The following is a 14,228-nucleotide window of genomic DNA, read 5'->3' as shown; positions in this document are numbered from 1 at the left end:
CTTATTAAGGATGATTTCACCAACCTTTAAGTAGAATAGCCTTATGTTTTTTATATATTGTGGTTTCATGTAAAATTTCACTTGAAAAAGGAGGTTGTTTCTGCTGCTTAAAAATACACATATATACACAGCGAGAGGGAAAGATAAAAAACCATTGACTTAAATTTCTCTTGTATGAATGGCACCCAAACTAATATCTGTGGACTTTTATCGCAAAGCCAGTTGGGTGCCCTGGACATCCAGACCTGGGTAGATGGTCATCACGATCACTTCAGATTCCACATCTGATGTGAAATTTACTCTCTTTCTCCTACCAGACTAGTTCTCCCTAACAGAAACTTGTATTTTCATTCATTGCTTAAAATACACAAATTCAAAAAGAAAGACTCAGTTTCATCTTTTTTCTTCATTGCTCAGAGTCAGTGGTCTCTTAAAGCCTGTTGATTTTTCCTTAGGTCATGGTTTACATATTCATCCCTTTCTTCCAAATATTACAGCTTCCATAAAGATTGAGATAATACAATTCCTTATGTTTGGGATTGCTCTTTGAACCTCCAAAGAGGTCTCTCTGTCTGGGCCCCTCTCCCTGTCATATATTTTGAAATCCTGAACCAGACTTCAGTTTCCTAAAGTAATGTGTTCAGTATTATCATCATAAACTCCCTCACATTTCTTTCTTTCCTATTTAGTTGTATTAAATGGGGATCACTCTGAGCCCCAAACCTAACAATGATAAAGCATTTTATCTATTGCTTTTGTGTGCTAGGTACTATACTGAGCACTTTATGTGTAATTATTTTATTTAACTTTCCAAGTGATTGTATGAGCTAGGCATTATTATCATCTCTATTTTATGTATGGGGAAACAGATCAAACCTCTAGTCCAAAGTCACACACATGATAAATGGCCAAGTCAGGGCTAGCATCTGGACCATCGGACACCATCTGACAAGTGCAGAAATGATTTGTTCCCCTCTTCCCTCCTTTTAATGGGGGAGAAAGCCTGTGGGTTGTTGGGTAGAGGCCACAGAAGGCAGTGTGCAAGGAAAAGGACTAACTGTTCTTAAAAGAGACTTAAGGTTCACATTCATAAGCGAAGTCCACGAGTCCCTGTCTCATAACCTAGCAGTGTTCCCGCTGCCTCCTTTGCGGTAACCTCTGGGCTTCAAGCTGCCATTCAGTGATATTTCTTCTTTCTCAAGATTGTCCTTGATGTTGCTCATCAATTAATTTCACCTCATCTAGAAATAATTTTAGGTGTTGTTCTGAAATGATCCTAGTCTCTTTCATCACTTCCTATTGTTTCCTTTTATGTTTCTAAAGTCTGAGGCCAGCCTTATCTCCCGCTCTATAAAACCAACCCTTGCCTAGTCATGCCATTCAACTAATTGTGTCCTAACATACTTGTTCACTGTATTGATACTGATGCTGATAATGATAGGGATAGATACCCTAATAATTCATTCATTATATTGTGAGCTCATGGGTTTTTTTTGTTTATGGTTTTTGTGTTGTGTTCAGTCTATCTCTAGGCAGGCCCTGGTAACACACCCAACAGATAAGAAGAAAGGAGAGCTTAATGGTTGAGAGGATGAGTTTTAGAATCAGGATGCTTGGGTGCACATTTTGAGTATTCCGTTTAATTATTGTGCGACCTTAGACAAGATATTTCTTTATGCGTTATTTCCCTTATGTATAAAATGAGTAAATACTCAAATCATACAGTTTAAAGATTAAATGGTATAAGACAGCAAATCACTTAGAAATTTCTGGCAGTTACTGAATACTAAGTAAATATATGTGAATGTTATTGGTAGCAGCCTTCAATGACTATTTATTGATTACGGGTCTAATCTGTACTAAACACTTCGCTGTGTTTTCTACATAGGTATCACCTAATCCTTAATATATCACTATGAGGTAGATACTATTATTATCCACATTTTATAAGACAGAAAACTGAAACTTCGGTCAGAAAACTTATCCTAGATAATGTAACTTATAAGAGGTGTGCATTCAGGATCTGAACATGGTCTGACTTCAAAACCCACACTGCTTCCAGCGTACTACTCAGCTTTCACAGCGATGCTTCCAGTCTTTTCTGCCTAAGCAAGTCCTAGGGTATTCCTTGAAATTATTGGCCTGATTGCATCCAACTATTATTCAACTGTCCCAAGTACATTTACCCTGATTCCTGTGTTAGGAATGCATTCTTCAAGACTTAATACTACTGTGTACATAGTTGATGGTCATTGAATGCATAAATGAATGAATATTGTTACTTACAAGGTCACTGTATAAGAACTACTAGTGGTAGCTTCACTAAATAGAAAAGGTAAATTAATATTGGATAATGATTATATTTCTTTATGATTCACTGCCTATAGACCTGCAAGAGCATATAAAAGTTGAAGACCTGTTTTCTACATGATGAACATGAGAATATGAGAGGTTTTCTGTATCTCTTAAGAATATGAGAGGTTTTCTATATCTTTTTAGCCTGGAAGCTAAGAATACTGACTGTTGTGGAGGGGTTGAAGTCATCTCTCTATCTTTGCTTCCTTCTCTCCCCTCATGTACCGTAGACTTAGTTATTCACCCAATTTAGGGATCTAACAGTGAAGAAGATAGGTTCCTTGCTCTCATGGATCTTGTATTTTAGTGGAAGAGACAGGCATAAACAGGTAAACAAGTAAAGCAATTACAGAGAGTGATAGCATCTGGCATTTAGTAGTTTCCCCTGATAAGGGAGTTACTGGTGGTTGGGAAGTGAACATCTGTGTACAGGAAGAGCCACCCTTGCAAAGGATGCGTGCACACATCTTTCCAAAAGGGCACAAGCACATGTTTCTTATGATTATTTAGTCCCTGGTTTAACCATCTCATGCTTGGGGGATGCAACATATGGCTTTTACTTTGTGACTTAGCCACCTAGGTTCAAAGAGACTGTCAACAATAATGCTCTTCCTATGGCATAAGTAATATCATCAAGCCATTTTCACAGGTGCTGTTTCTTTTTTCCTCTTTTCTACTTTCCAGTACAAAATGAGGCCCAGAATCAAAGCAGCGGTAGGTTTTTTCTATACCTGTAAAAGATTAGCTTTAGTCAGCAGGGATGATGCAAGCCAGAAAAAAAAAATGCAAGAAAACAGTAAATGAAGCCAAATAGGACAATTTCTGATTGTAATAGCTGGTCTCTGTTTCATATCACTGAGCAAGAAGAGAAATTTTTGCAGGACTCTATAGGCACAGCTTCTGCAGTACTAAAGGATGACCTCGCCCTCCACCCCCTTGCCAGGTGCTTGCCCTGCTGTGAAAACACAAAGTTGATTTTCAACATGAAACAAGCCAGAAATACAGAACGACATTTTCAGGTGACAGTTGTGGTTCTATTGCCTGTAATTGGCACCTCTTAACCCCCAAACTTGTCCATGCATTTTTCAGGCTGTTGAAGCTCAAATCCGAAGTTTTGGCCAGACACCTTCTCAACTCCTCATAGAGCCCCATCCTCCCAGAGGCTCTGCCATGCAAGTGGTAAGTGCTGCTTTTTCTTGCCTCTCTTGAGACCTTTGACGTGCTTGACACTGTTAACAGTCTTTCACTTGAGTTCTGCACAATATCTGCGCCTGTTCTTCCTGTGCAATGTATGTGAACCTGCTGACACCCAGTAGACAGTACTGCTTGCTGTCCTGGAGTCTTTGGGAAGAGCAGCTGTGCTCTGGCACTCTAGCATCGCATCAGGTCCTGTTTTGTTCTGCAGAACGAAAGGGCCCAAGTGTCACGTAGCCTCACTGTAGGATAAAGACCCCAGACATGGGCTTGATAACGTTTTCTGGTTTATCCTTGTGAGTTTCTAGATTAGGGTTGCTATTGAGTTTATTCTTTACATCCCAATATGTTTCTCAGTTAGGGAATTTTAAAACTAATTTTGATACAAAGGATATTGTTACTAAGGGTCAAGGACCTGAAAGAGAAAAAAAAAATGATGGTTTGGTGTATGAAACCACCCAAAGCTTAGTGGCATAAAACAGTGATTTATGTTTCTCATGATTCTGAGAGTTAAGCATTTCTTCCGCTTGTCTCAACCTGGCCCACTCATGCCTGGCTTCGAGGTGGACTGAGACGGCCACACCTCTTCTTCCCGTGTGGCCTTTCTTCATTCAGGAAGTTAGCCCAGACCACTCCTGTGGTAGCAGCAGTGGCCCGAGAGAACACTCAGCAAGACTTCTGGAAGCTTGCTCTCGAATTATGCCTACATCATTTATGCCGTGTTCCACTGGTCACAGAGAGACAGAGGCCAGCCCAGAATCGGGAGTAGCGAAATAGACTCAGGGTGCAAAACACGTGGCTTTTCTTCTTTGATAGTTTCTGAAGTGTTGGAGTGAAATTCTTTAATGATTCAACAAAAAAGTTCAGCACTGTAACAAATATTGAACTGCATGGTAAAAATAATTTCTTAGAGAACAGACTATTAGGTATTAATATAATAGGTATTAAATTTTTTTCGTGAATTGTCCCTCAATAGAACACTTTGCTCATTGCTATTTTAAATCAGGAGTAGGGAATGTAAAATCCGATTCCATAAATATAAGGAGTAACTGAAGATAGATTCAGATTCCATGTTGTGGCTTAGAGATGGTCGGACTTTGACAGAGCCCGGAAGGAGAGATCAGCAGCCCAGAGGGCCCGGGAGGGGGACGTGGCCCTCTCGGCCTCTGGCTCTCGTCTTCCTTTTTTCTTTCTCTTCCCTTGTCACTTTCTTCTTTCTGTCTTTTCCCCTTTTGCCATTGTTGTCATCATCTTTCTTCTTCCAAGACGTTTTTCCCTTCTTTCTTTAGTTACAAGAATCAGCCATCAGAATCAACTATAAGCCTTTTAAAAATTATTTGTGTCACCTTTTCCTGTGTTTTTAAACAGTTGAAATCAGATTTAAATAAACTTAAAGGATAACTTTAGTGAGCAGGCTACACCAAGAGAAAACATTTAGCAACAACAATGGCAAATGGTGCTATAAAAATAGTAGAAATGACTTATATTTGGCATTTGGAATGAGTTTGAGTCGTGGATCGTCAGTGAGGCTCAGGCTGCCAGGGTGCTGCCCACAGGCGCACTGGCCCCCCTCCTCCTTGACTGCCCACCGGAGTCACCGCATAGCCTCGGTCGTTGGGCAGGGAGGACGTCCCACCCGCCACGCCTGTCTTCCTGGCAAGAGGATTGGTGGTTCATTGAGGCAGAGCAGCTTTGCTGTCCCAGGGGTGGGAAGGCTAGGAAGGCACACGCTCATGGGAGGATGGGAATCCGTCTTTCCTGTGACCTTTGTCCTCTCAATTGAGTACTTGAACTCCTTTCCAGACTTGTACAAATTGTGTTTTTCATCTTACGCATATGTGGTGAGAAAGAAAGGTATGTTAGAAAGAAGCCACAGTTGTTGATGAGTACACTTAATCTGGGAAAACTGAGTGGAATTTGCCTAGCACCTTCCTGCTGCTGCCCCAGACCTGGCTCCCAGAGGCAGCCAGGACCAGGTGATGAGGTTTGTTTTCCTTGTCTCTGTTTCGCGAGTTGTTCTGCCCCCCTACAGCTGCTGCCCTCACCATCGGACAGCCCAGTATGCTGGGTGTGCTTTCTTACTTCCGGTGCTCCTTACTCCATCCTTCCTGGTGAACGGATTGAGTCAGCTCTCAAGGGAGTTTCCAGCTACTTGCTCTGGTCAAGATGTTTTGTGTAGAACAGATCGGAGGGACAGCTTGTAAGAATGCGGTGGAAAAAACTGGACAGCTACATGCAAGAGAATGAAACTGGATCATTGTCGAACCCCATACGCAAAAGTGAACTCAAAATGGATCAAACACCTGAATGTAAGTCATGAAACCATAAAACTCTTAGAAGACAACATAGGCAAAAATCTCTTGAATATAAACATGAGCAACTTTTTCCTGAATGCGTCTCCTCGGACAAGGGAAACAAAATAAAAAGTGAACAGACGGGACTACGTCATGCTAAAAAGCTTCTGTACAGCAAAGGACACCATCAGCAGAACAAAAAGGCATCCTACAGTGTGGGAGAATATATTTGTAAATGACGTATCTGACAAGGGGTTAACATTCAAAATATATAAAGAACTCACACACCTCAACACCCAAAAAGCAAATAACCCTATTAAAAAATGGGCAGAGGATATGAACAGACACTTCTCCAAAGAAGAAATTCAGATGGCCAACAGGTACTTGATAAGATGCTCCACATTGCTAATTATCGGGGAGATGCAAATTAAAACCACAATGAGATATCACCTCACAACAGTTAGGGTGGCCAACATAGAAAAGAAAAGGGACAACAAATGCTGCAAGGATGCGGAGAAAGGGGATCCCTCCTACACTGCTGGGGGGAATGTAAACTAGTTCAACCATTGTGGAGAGCAGTATGAAGGTTCCTCAAAAAACTAAAAATAGAAATACCATTTGACTCAGGAATTCCACTCCTAGGAATTTACTCTAAGAATGCAGGATCCCAGATTCAAAAAGACATATGCACCCCTATGTTTATCGCAATACTATTTGCAATAGCCAAGAAATGGAAGCAACCTAAGTGTCCATCAGTAGATGAATGGATAAAGAAGATGTGGTACATATACACAATGGAATATTATTCTGCTATAAGAAGAAAACAAATCCTACCATTTGCAACAACATGGATGGAGCTAGAGGGTATTATACTCATTGAAATAAGCCAGGCGGAGAAAGACAAGTACCAAATGGTTTCACTCATATGTGGAGCATAAGAACAAAGCAAAAACTAAAGGATCGAAACAGCAGCAGACTCACAGACCCCAAGAAGGGACTAACAATTGACAAAGGGAAAGGGATTGCGGGGGTGAGTTGGAAGGGAGGGAGAAGGGGAATAAGGAGCATTATGATTAGCACACATAATATAGGGGGTGCACAGGGAAGGCTGTATAGCACAGAGAAGACAAGTAGTGACTGTATAGCATCTTACTATGCTGGTGGACAGTGACTGTAATGGGGTATGTGGTAGAGACTTGATAATGGGGGGAGTCTAGTAACCACAGTGTTGCTCATGTAATTGTATATTAATGATACCAAAATAAAAAAAGAATGCAATGGACAGTTCCAGATATGGTGTCTGTGGCTTTCTCTGAAAATGGCTTGTCCTTGCCATGTGGCTAAGAGTTGGCCCACTAGGGTCACTATGTAAACAAGACATTCTTCCTACACATTAGAGATTTTCTGTGTTTTTTAGAGTATAAACATTGGAATTATTCAATTTGAGTCTAAATGTATTTACAGTATGAGCTGTTAAGCTTAGAAATATGTATCAACTTCCTTTCAGTGAGACTTTATGATGTATGTTGTACTCTGAATTTCTCAGAGTTTATAAATTGGCTTTAGTAAATATTATTTTTTAAAAACTACATAATTTAAAAATAAGGCTTAGAACTCTAAAATGACATTCATTTCCTTTTCCCAGACTTGGTCGAAGCTAGCTTGTAGATATTTTGTTTGTTATTGTTGTTCATTGTCTCTTATTTTTACCCAATTCCACAGAATTCTTTAAAACTGTATAAAAGGTTCTTTGTATGACAGAGAAGACCTATCGGTATAAGAGGTTTTAAAAATCAAAGGTCCAAATACTCATTTATTGTTTTGCTACCGTTCAGATGAGTTCCCCCGTCAACTATCAATGCACCCCACCACACATACACACCCGTGCGAATATAGCAGAAATTAAAGCCACCTCGTGCTGCGTTAAGTGCACGAGCCATAATATACACCAGGTGTAGTAATTAGCAGGCGCACGAAGGCTGCCTATTCGTCTGGTTTTGCTGCTGTTGCTGTATCCCCCTGTGTTTTCACACCATCAGATAGTTGGATTTAATTGAGGCCACATCAGATGAGGCATTACTGACACCTTTAATTGAATGAGCATCCAGGGAGGATTAACTCATAATATTGATTGGCTTTTAGCCACTTGCTCAGAAGGGTGTCTGGGTAGCTTATTAGTTGCCTTTATTTACACCTTTATGCAAAGAGTGCAAATAGGAATTCTTAGTGCAATATGTTTTTCTAAGTACTCTTAATAACTTTTTTAAAAGGACTGATAATAAAAATGCAAATGTATTTAATTTTTTATTAGCAGTTCTGAATAAATACGTGTTAAATATATGTTCCTACGCATTTACATATACCTGGTGTTTTGAAATACGGCAGTAGGAAAGCAGCCAGAAGCACTTCATCAAAGTGTTTCAGTTCTGAATGATACTAATCAGCTATTAGAAAATAGACATGGTGGAAGAGAATTGCTGAAAATGTACAGTGCAATTACTGTATGATAGCATTCTACCGTAAGTATAAATAAAGTCAATAAATCAGAGTGGTGTTATATGCATCTTGGATTATGACATATGAGCTGTAGAATTGTCCTAATTCCTTAGTAGTCTTCAAGATTTATTCTGTTACTAGTTATTAGAACAGACTGTGTTTTTTCTTTAACATTTTCAAACACTTTCTGCCTTTCAAAGAAGAAATCAAAAGTTTGGAGCTTTGGTTGTTTTACCAGTAGAAAGAAGGGGGGCATCTAGGTATTTCTCTTTATCCTTGGCTACAAACAGAAAGCAGTGTGGCATTTGCATTATAATAGGGCGGTGTTTATGACTTGGTATACTATATAAATACATTGTTTTTACAAGTCCGTTTAATTATGCATCTGTTTGAAATACCTTTATAATTAAGTGTGCATTACGTTCATAAGTTATTTCTCTACTGTAATAATGCATGCTGTATAATTTGTTTTAATTATCTCTTTATTTAGTTGTCAAAGTCTTCGTGCTAACTCAACACAACTTTTGATGGTCTTAGAAATCACCTTGGCTTGCTTCCACGCCTGTTGCCTATTCTCATTCTTTTTTTCTTGTCCTTTTTTGTACTTGACACATAATAGCAATTGGGATAGTTTATGCAATTGCAATCCCCAATACTTTGCCAATTCAGACCAAATCAAATCATTCTTTTAGTTCTTCATGGGAGTAGGGTGGGGAAGGAAACTAATCAAATTTATGGATTTTAAAAATGTTAATGTATTCTACTTCAATTAACAAAAAATTCAACTCAGTGACATACATGAAAAACAAGCATATCCAAATCGCTGTTTCTGTGAGCCTTTCTGCTCGCTGTGTGCCAACTGGCAACTTGTCATAACGTGGTCTTCCTCTTCTCCTCCTGCACCCTCTCTCTCTTGCCTTTCTTTGTCTTTTCCTTCTTGTGTATTTGGGTCTTATCCCGCCCACTCAACAGTATCTCCTCCTGCAGAGTCCCCTGATGTTCACAGACCAAGCCCAGCAGGATGTCATCATGGTCCTGAAGTTCCCATCCAACTCCCCTGTCACTCACGTGGCCGCCAACACCCAGCCTGGCCTGGGCACTCCTGCTGTTGTCACAGTCACTGCCAATCGGCTCTTTGCCGTGAACAAGTGGCACAGCCTTCCTGGTAAGTAAAGAAGCATCATTATGAGTCATAGTAAATGCTGAATGCTGTCTAAAGACAGTCTAATATCCACTTAAATATATTTCTCAGCATTTAAGCTTTTAATTCTCAAGTATTAGCCTGAATGAAATGTTTAATAGTTTGAAAGTTTTAATAAAGAAGTCCCACCTGAGGCATAGAATACAAATGTTAAAACCTAAACTGTTCTTTGACATCTGGTTGTTTGTCTTTATTCCTTGGAGATAAACATTATTTCTAATACAATATTATAATATAATGCTATTCTATATTGTGTCCATAATGGTATTTATTTATTTGTTAAATGTCCCTCTTTTTCCCACTTACTCATTTTCTCAGTGAACACTTCTGATTGTCTACATGTGCCTTTTCATGAATGACATGATAGTATTTGTTGTGGATGATAGAAAAAAGGGAGACACTTAAAATATAGCCAAGGTACTGCAAACCCTTAAGTCCATCCTTTTCTTCCATTAATACTGAATAGTTAGGACAACTAATAGCAAGATACTAAAATAACCATGTGAATCATAAAGCATCAAAGTTTGAAGGAATGAGAGTTCACCTCGTCCAGCCCCACCTTTTGCCAATGCAGACACCAAGCTCCAGGGAGCTTGCCTTATGCAGTGTCACATATGGCCAGTCAGTGGCAGAGCCAGGTTTGAACCCAAGTTTTCTGATTCAGATTTTATGATCACCCCTCTGTGATTTAATTCCTCTCATTAGAACAGGAATGTTGGGATCTCAATTTCGCACTGTTCTTTTGGCCACTAGTTTGAAATTCATATTTTTAAGAAGGAAAATCTTTAAAGTCCTGGAGATTATGGGATTTTTTTTCCAAGCCATTGTTTCAGGCAGGAAATTTTAAAAGATTTTAATAGTCTGTTAGATTTTCATTAAATCTGTAAAGTATGCCTAAAGCACTGCTCATTTTAATACCTGAAATGGTTGCAAAATATATTCTTAAGTAAGGGCTCATGCCAATTTAAATGCAAGAACTTTCAAATGGACCAGAACTGAACTGACATTCAAACAAAAACTTGGTGCACTGACTACATTCAGTATGGTACTATCATGAAGAATCTGTGGCTGGTTTCAGAACCGATTTAAATATAGCCATTTTCTTGGCCATTAGACAAATGAAATGAAAGCTATTTTATGAGAGAACAGATTTCAGAAAAAGTGGAGAAGGTAAAAATTGAGGCAGGTATATAATTTCTCTATTAGTAGGTTCTTTTATTTCCTGTTCTTCAAGGGAACTCGTCTTACAGAGGTAAGTGGGTATGTCAATGACATACTCATATTTTGGGACTAAAGATTTAACTAATGTGATTTTTGGGTTCTCTGAATACCACTCATTAGAAGAAAACCATGCTGGTGATATATTTCCTATATGCACCAGTGGATTCACCTACTGTGTGCAGACACCCTTAGAGCTTGGCAGAAGCCTGTGTGTGTGTGACATCAGGGCCACTCCAACTGATGCTGTGCTTGGCAGCTCTGACAACTTCAGCTTAAACCCTGGAAGCATATGTGAAGAGAGAGAAACTTTTTCAAGTGCTAGAAAGCCTTGCCCACTCTCCACCCACAATCGGTAGTTAAGCCGAGTGCAGAGTTAGCTCAGTGGACTGAGCCAAAGGGCCACCAGGTCTGTAGCTGCTACTCAAGTGGTCAGGCGCACTGCCCGAGCGCTGGTGACTGAGCTCCTGACACTCCCGTTTTGAGAAGCCCGTTTCCCTGACTAGAAGGCTTACTTCCTTAGAAGTTGGTTGTCAGTGTCCTTTTCCCTACTTCCAATTTTTCTATAGAAATGTAAAGTAATTTTGGGCAGCATCCCTCTGCCGGAGCACTGCGTATAGTGCATCTGTCTCTTCCAAGGCCAAACTCATCTTCCTGACGGATAAGAGCTTGAGGTACTGAATATATTTTGCCAGCTCTTTGCCGGTAATTCCCCCCAGCGAACCTTCTTTGTGTCTGTGCCTTGTGTCTCTAGTGATTTTTATCCCCACCCTCTGGCCTCTCTTCACCAAATAAATACAGAGAACGTTAGCATATAGGAATACACAAGTGGTTATGTTTCCACAATGCGATCTCTCCAATTCTGAGAGACATCTACACCTTAAAGTATTAAGCATCCATTTTATTAAATCTGTGCCTTATTTCAGATGTGTTTACATAAATATGATCTTCCATCCTATCTTGTGTTACCTTTACCTGTCAGTATGCCTTGATTTAAAGTATCCCTAGCAGTTTTTCTTCAATGAATATCAAATTCATGTTACACCAATTTTTTTTTTTTAGTTTAGATTCTGGCTCTTTCCTGTGAACCTGTGATTTCCATAACTTGTCCATGAGACAGCTTGCTCCTGCCATTTCTTTCAGTTGTGTCTAAGTCCTGATTTAGAAAAAAAAAATCTTTATCCTTCCTTTTCATTAAAAGGACCTTGGAGAACCTCCGAAAAAATTAAATAATAGCAGCAAATGTTTATAGAGCATTTTCTGGATTCTACATACTGTTTTAATCCTTTTCATGTATTAACTCACTGAATCCCCTCAATATCTTTAGGATATAAGTTCTATATTTAACTGTATGCCAAAATGCCATTTCTGTAGATCAAAATGTCAAATATTGGTAATTTCATATCATTCCACCAAACCCACCCAACACGTTTTACAGACCGGGAAACTGAAACAGAGATGCTCCATAACTTGGCCCAGGTCACACAGGCGGTCAGTGGTAGATCTGGGATTTGAGGCATGCCCAGAGATAATTAACATCCTAATCCTCTCTCACTGACAGTTTGATTTTAGCATTTCTGTGATCCCAGATTTTCAAAGAAGTAGAGAAAAACTGTCAAGTTATTTGTGTTGATCAGCAGTGGTATTACTGGAAGTAAAGCACACTGTTGGGTGAATCAGACTAAGGTCTACTTGATCATTCCCCTGTAAGTATCCTGTGATTTCTTTCCTGGCAGAGCCAGTAATCAGCAAAGATAATACCTTCAGTAAAAAAGAGTGAGTCATGTGATTTCCTTTCTTCAGCTACTTGAATTTTTTATACATACTCACCTATGATTTTTTAGTGTTAGTATTATAATTAATATTGTGTCAGTATTAATGATCTTCAAAACATCCTCGCAAAGTTGCATTTTACTAACGGGAAATGATGACATAAGTTTAAAAATGGCCTCATGAGTTCACTGGAATGTACCCCATTTTTCTTTTCAGCCCCTCAAGGACAGTCAGAAAGATTTCCGAAAATATGTTGGCATTAAGCAGAGGTCTAATGTCGACTGAGCAGTAGTTTAAATGCTTATTATGGGTCTGTAAGAGACAGATACTGACCAGGGTGAATGCTTGAGTCATTTGGGGAAAACATTTTGGAAAAGGGCCCAGAATTTAACTACCAGAATTACAAAAATGAGAAGACCATCTATTGCAAACCCTTCATTTTCAGGTAGATGATCTGCCTAGGGTTGCACAGCCAGCCAGAGGCAGCTCCTGCTTCCTAGTACACTTCCTGTCTACCTGCAGCCCTCCTGCCTTCCGCAGGGAAAGTAAGCACCCTGCAGTTCTCTTTCCAATTACAGAATAAGTATGCCTGGGTCTTCAGAACCGTTTTGAGAACTGGACAAACTATTCTTAGTATGGATTGATTTTTTGTTACTCATTTGCTTCTCAGAGTATTTTTTAATTGAAACCATGGAAATATTAAATATTAATAAAACCTTTTTTAAAAACCTCAATCCAATCTTTAAGAAAAAATTTCAGCCAAGTGCATTTAACTAAAACATTTATCTGTGGATAGCTTTCTTTATTTTTATTCAAACTTTCATTTGATTGATTTTAAGTGATGGATGAAACATTAAATGTGCCCTGACTTAGAGCTTTCCCTTTCCCATCATAATTGACATTTCTGTGGCTCCTTTGTGCTGCAGCATTCAAAACTGCCTTTTTAAGAAGTAACAAAAAAATAGTATTTGCTACAGTCAGCAGATGGTTGTCACATTTTATTTTCAGCGCGCTTTACCACTTAATTTTGTTTTGTTGCAGCATCAGAGGTTGCCAGTCAAGCATCTGCTATAGCTTATGGCCTAGGACTGGAGCCACTGCTGATGGCACATGTTCAGAACAGCACTAATCTAAAATAAATGTTTAATAAGCTAGCTATAAAAGCACCTGGGTTTTTTTTTTTCTTTAAATTTTACAAAAGTATATGAAAGATTGGGAGATGGGAAACAATTCTATGTAAGATTTGACTTGTATATTTTTATGTAGTTGAGTATATGAAAAATAATATTTTTTCTTTATCTTTTGTGAATTCCAGCTCATCAAGGTGCTGTACAAGACCAGCCATACCAGCTGCCAGTGGAAATCGATCCTCTCATAGGTCTGTCACTTCTTTCTCTCTTTGCGATTCATTAAGCTCTGTATGGTGGCCCTGAAGTGTAGATTACAGTTGTTTTTCACTTGCTGGTTGCTGGGAATGGAATTTTCCTGATAAACCATTTGCATGCAAATTGGAATGCAATGAGCTGTGGCTATGCTGGTATTTCATCAACTCCCCCTCGTTGGTTTGCCTAATTTGAACAGGCCTAGGACGCGTGTCACTGAAAATTAATATGGATGCTGTAATAATGTGTGATTGAGAATGCGCGTGAAGTACTGTCAGGATAATATTGGATCTTTTCATCACTCAGACTTGTTGA

General features: G+C 39.2%; 1 protein-coding gene across 2 annotated transcripts in view; it reads left to right on the top strand.

Moving 5' to 3' along the window:
• Positions 1 to 14,228, top strand: part of LRBA (LPS responsive beige-like anchor protein) — a 760,266-nt gene that overhangs the window by 706,211 nt on the left and 39,827 nt on the right. For both annotated transcript variants that reach the window (XM_036887834.2, XM_057493634.1), the window contains 3 exons: positions 3,445 to 3,534; positions 9,327 to 9,504; positions 13,847 to 13,909. In XM_036887834.2, the coding sequence (XP_036743729.2) occupies positions 3,445 to 3,534; positions 9,327 to 9,504; positions 13,847 to 13,909 (331 nt within the window). The remainder of the gene's footprint in view (positions 1 to 3,444; positions 3,535 to 9,326; positions 9,505 to 13,846; positions 13,910 to 14,228) is intronic.

This window comes from Manis pentadactyla, chromosome 1 (assembly GCF_030020395.1).
Source record: "Manis pentadactyla isolate mManPen7 chromosome 1, mManPen7.hap1, whole genome shotgun sequence".
Lineage (NCBI taxonomy): Eukaryota > Metazoa > Chordata > Mammalia > Pholidota > Manidae > Manis > Manis pentadactyla.
This window is presented reverse-complemented; position numbering and strand designations above follow the sequence as displayed.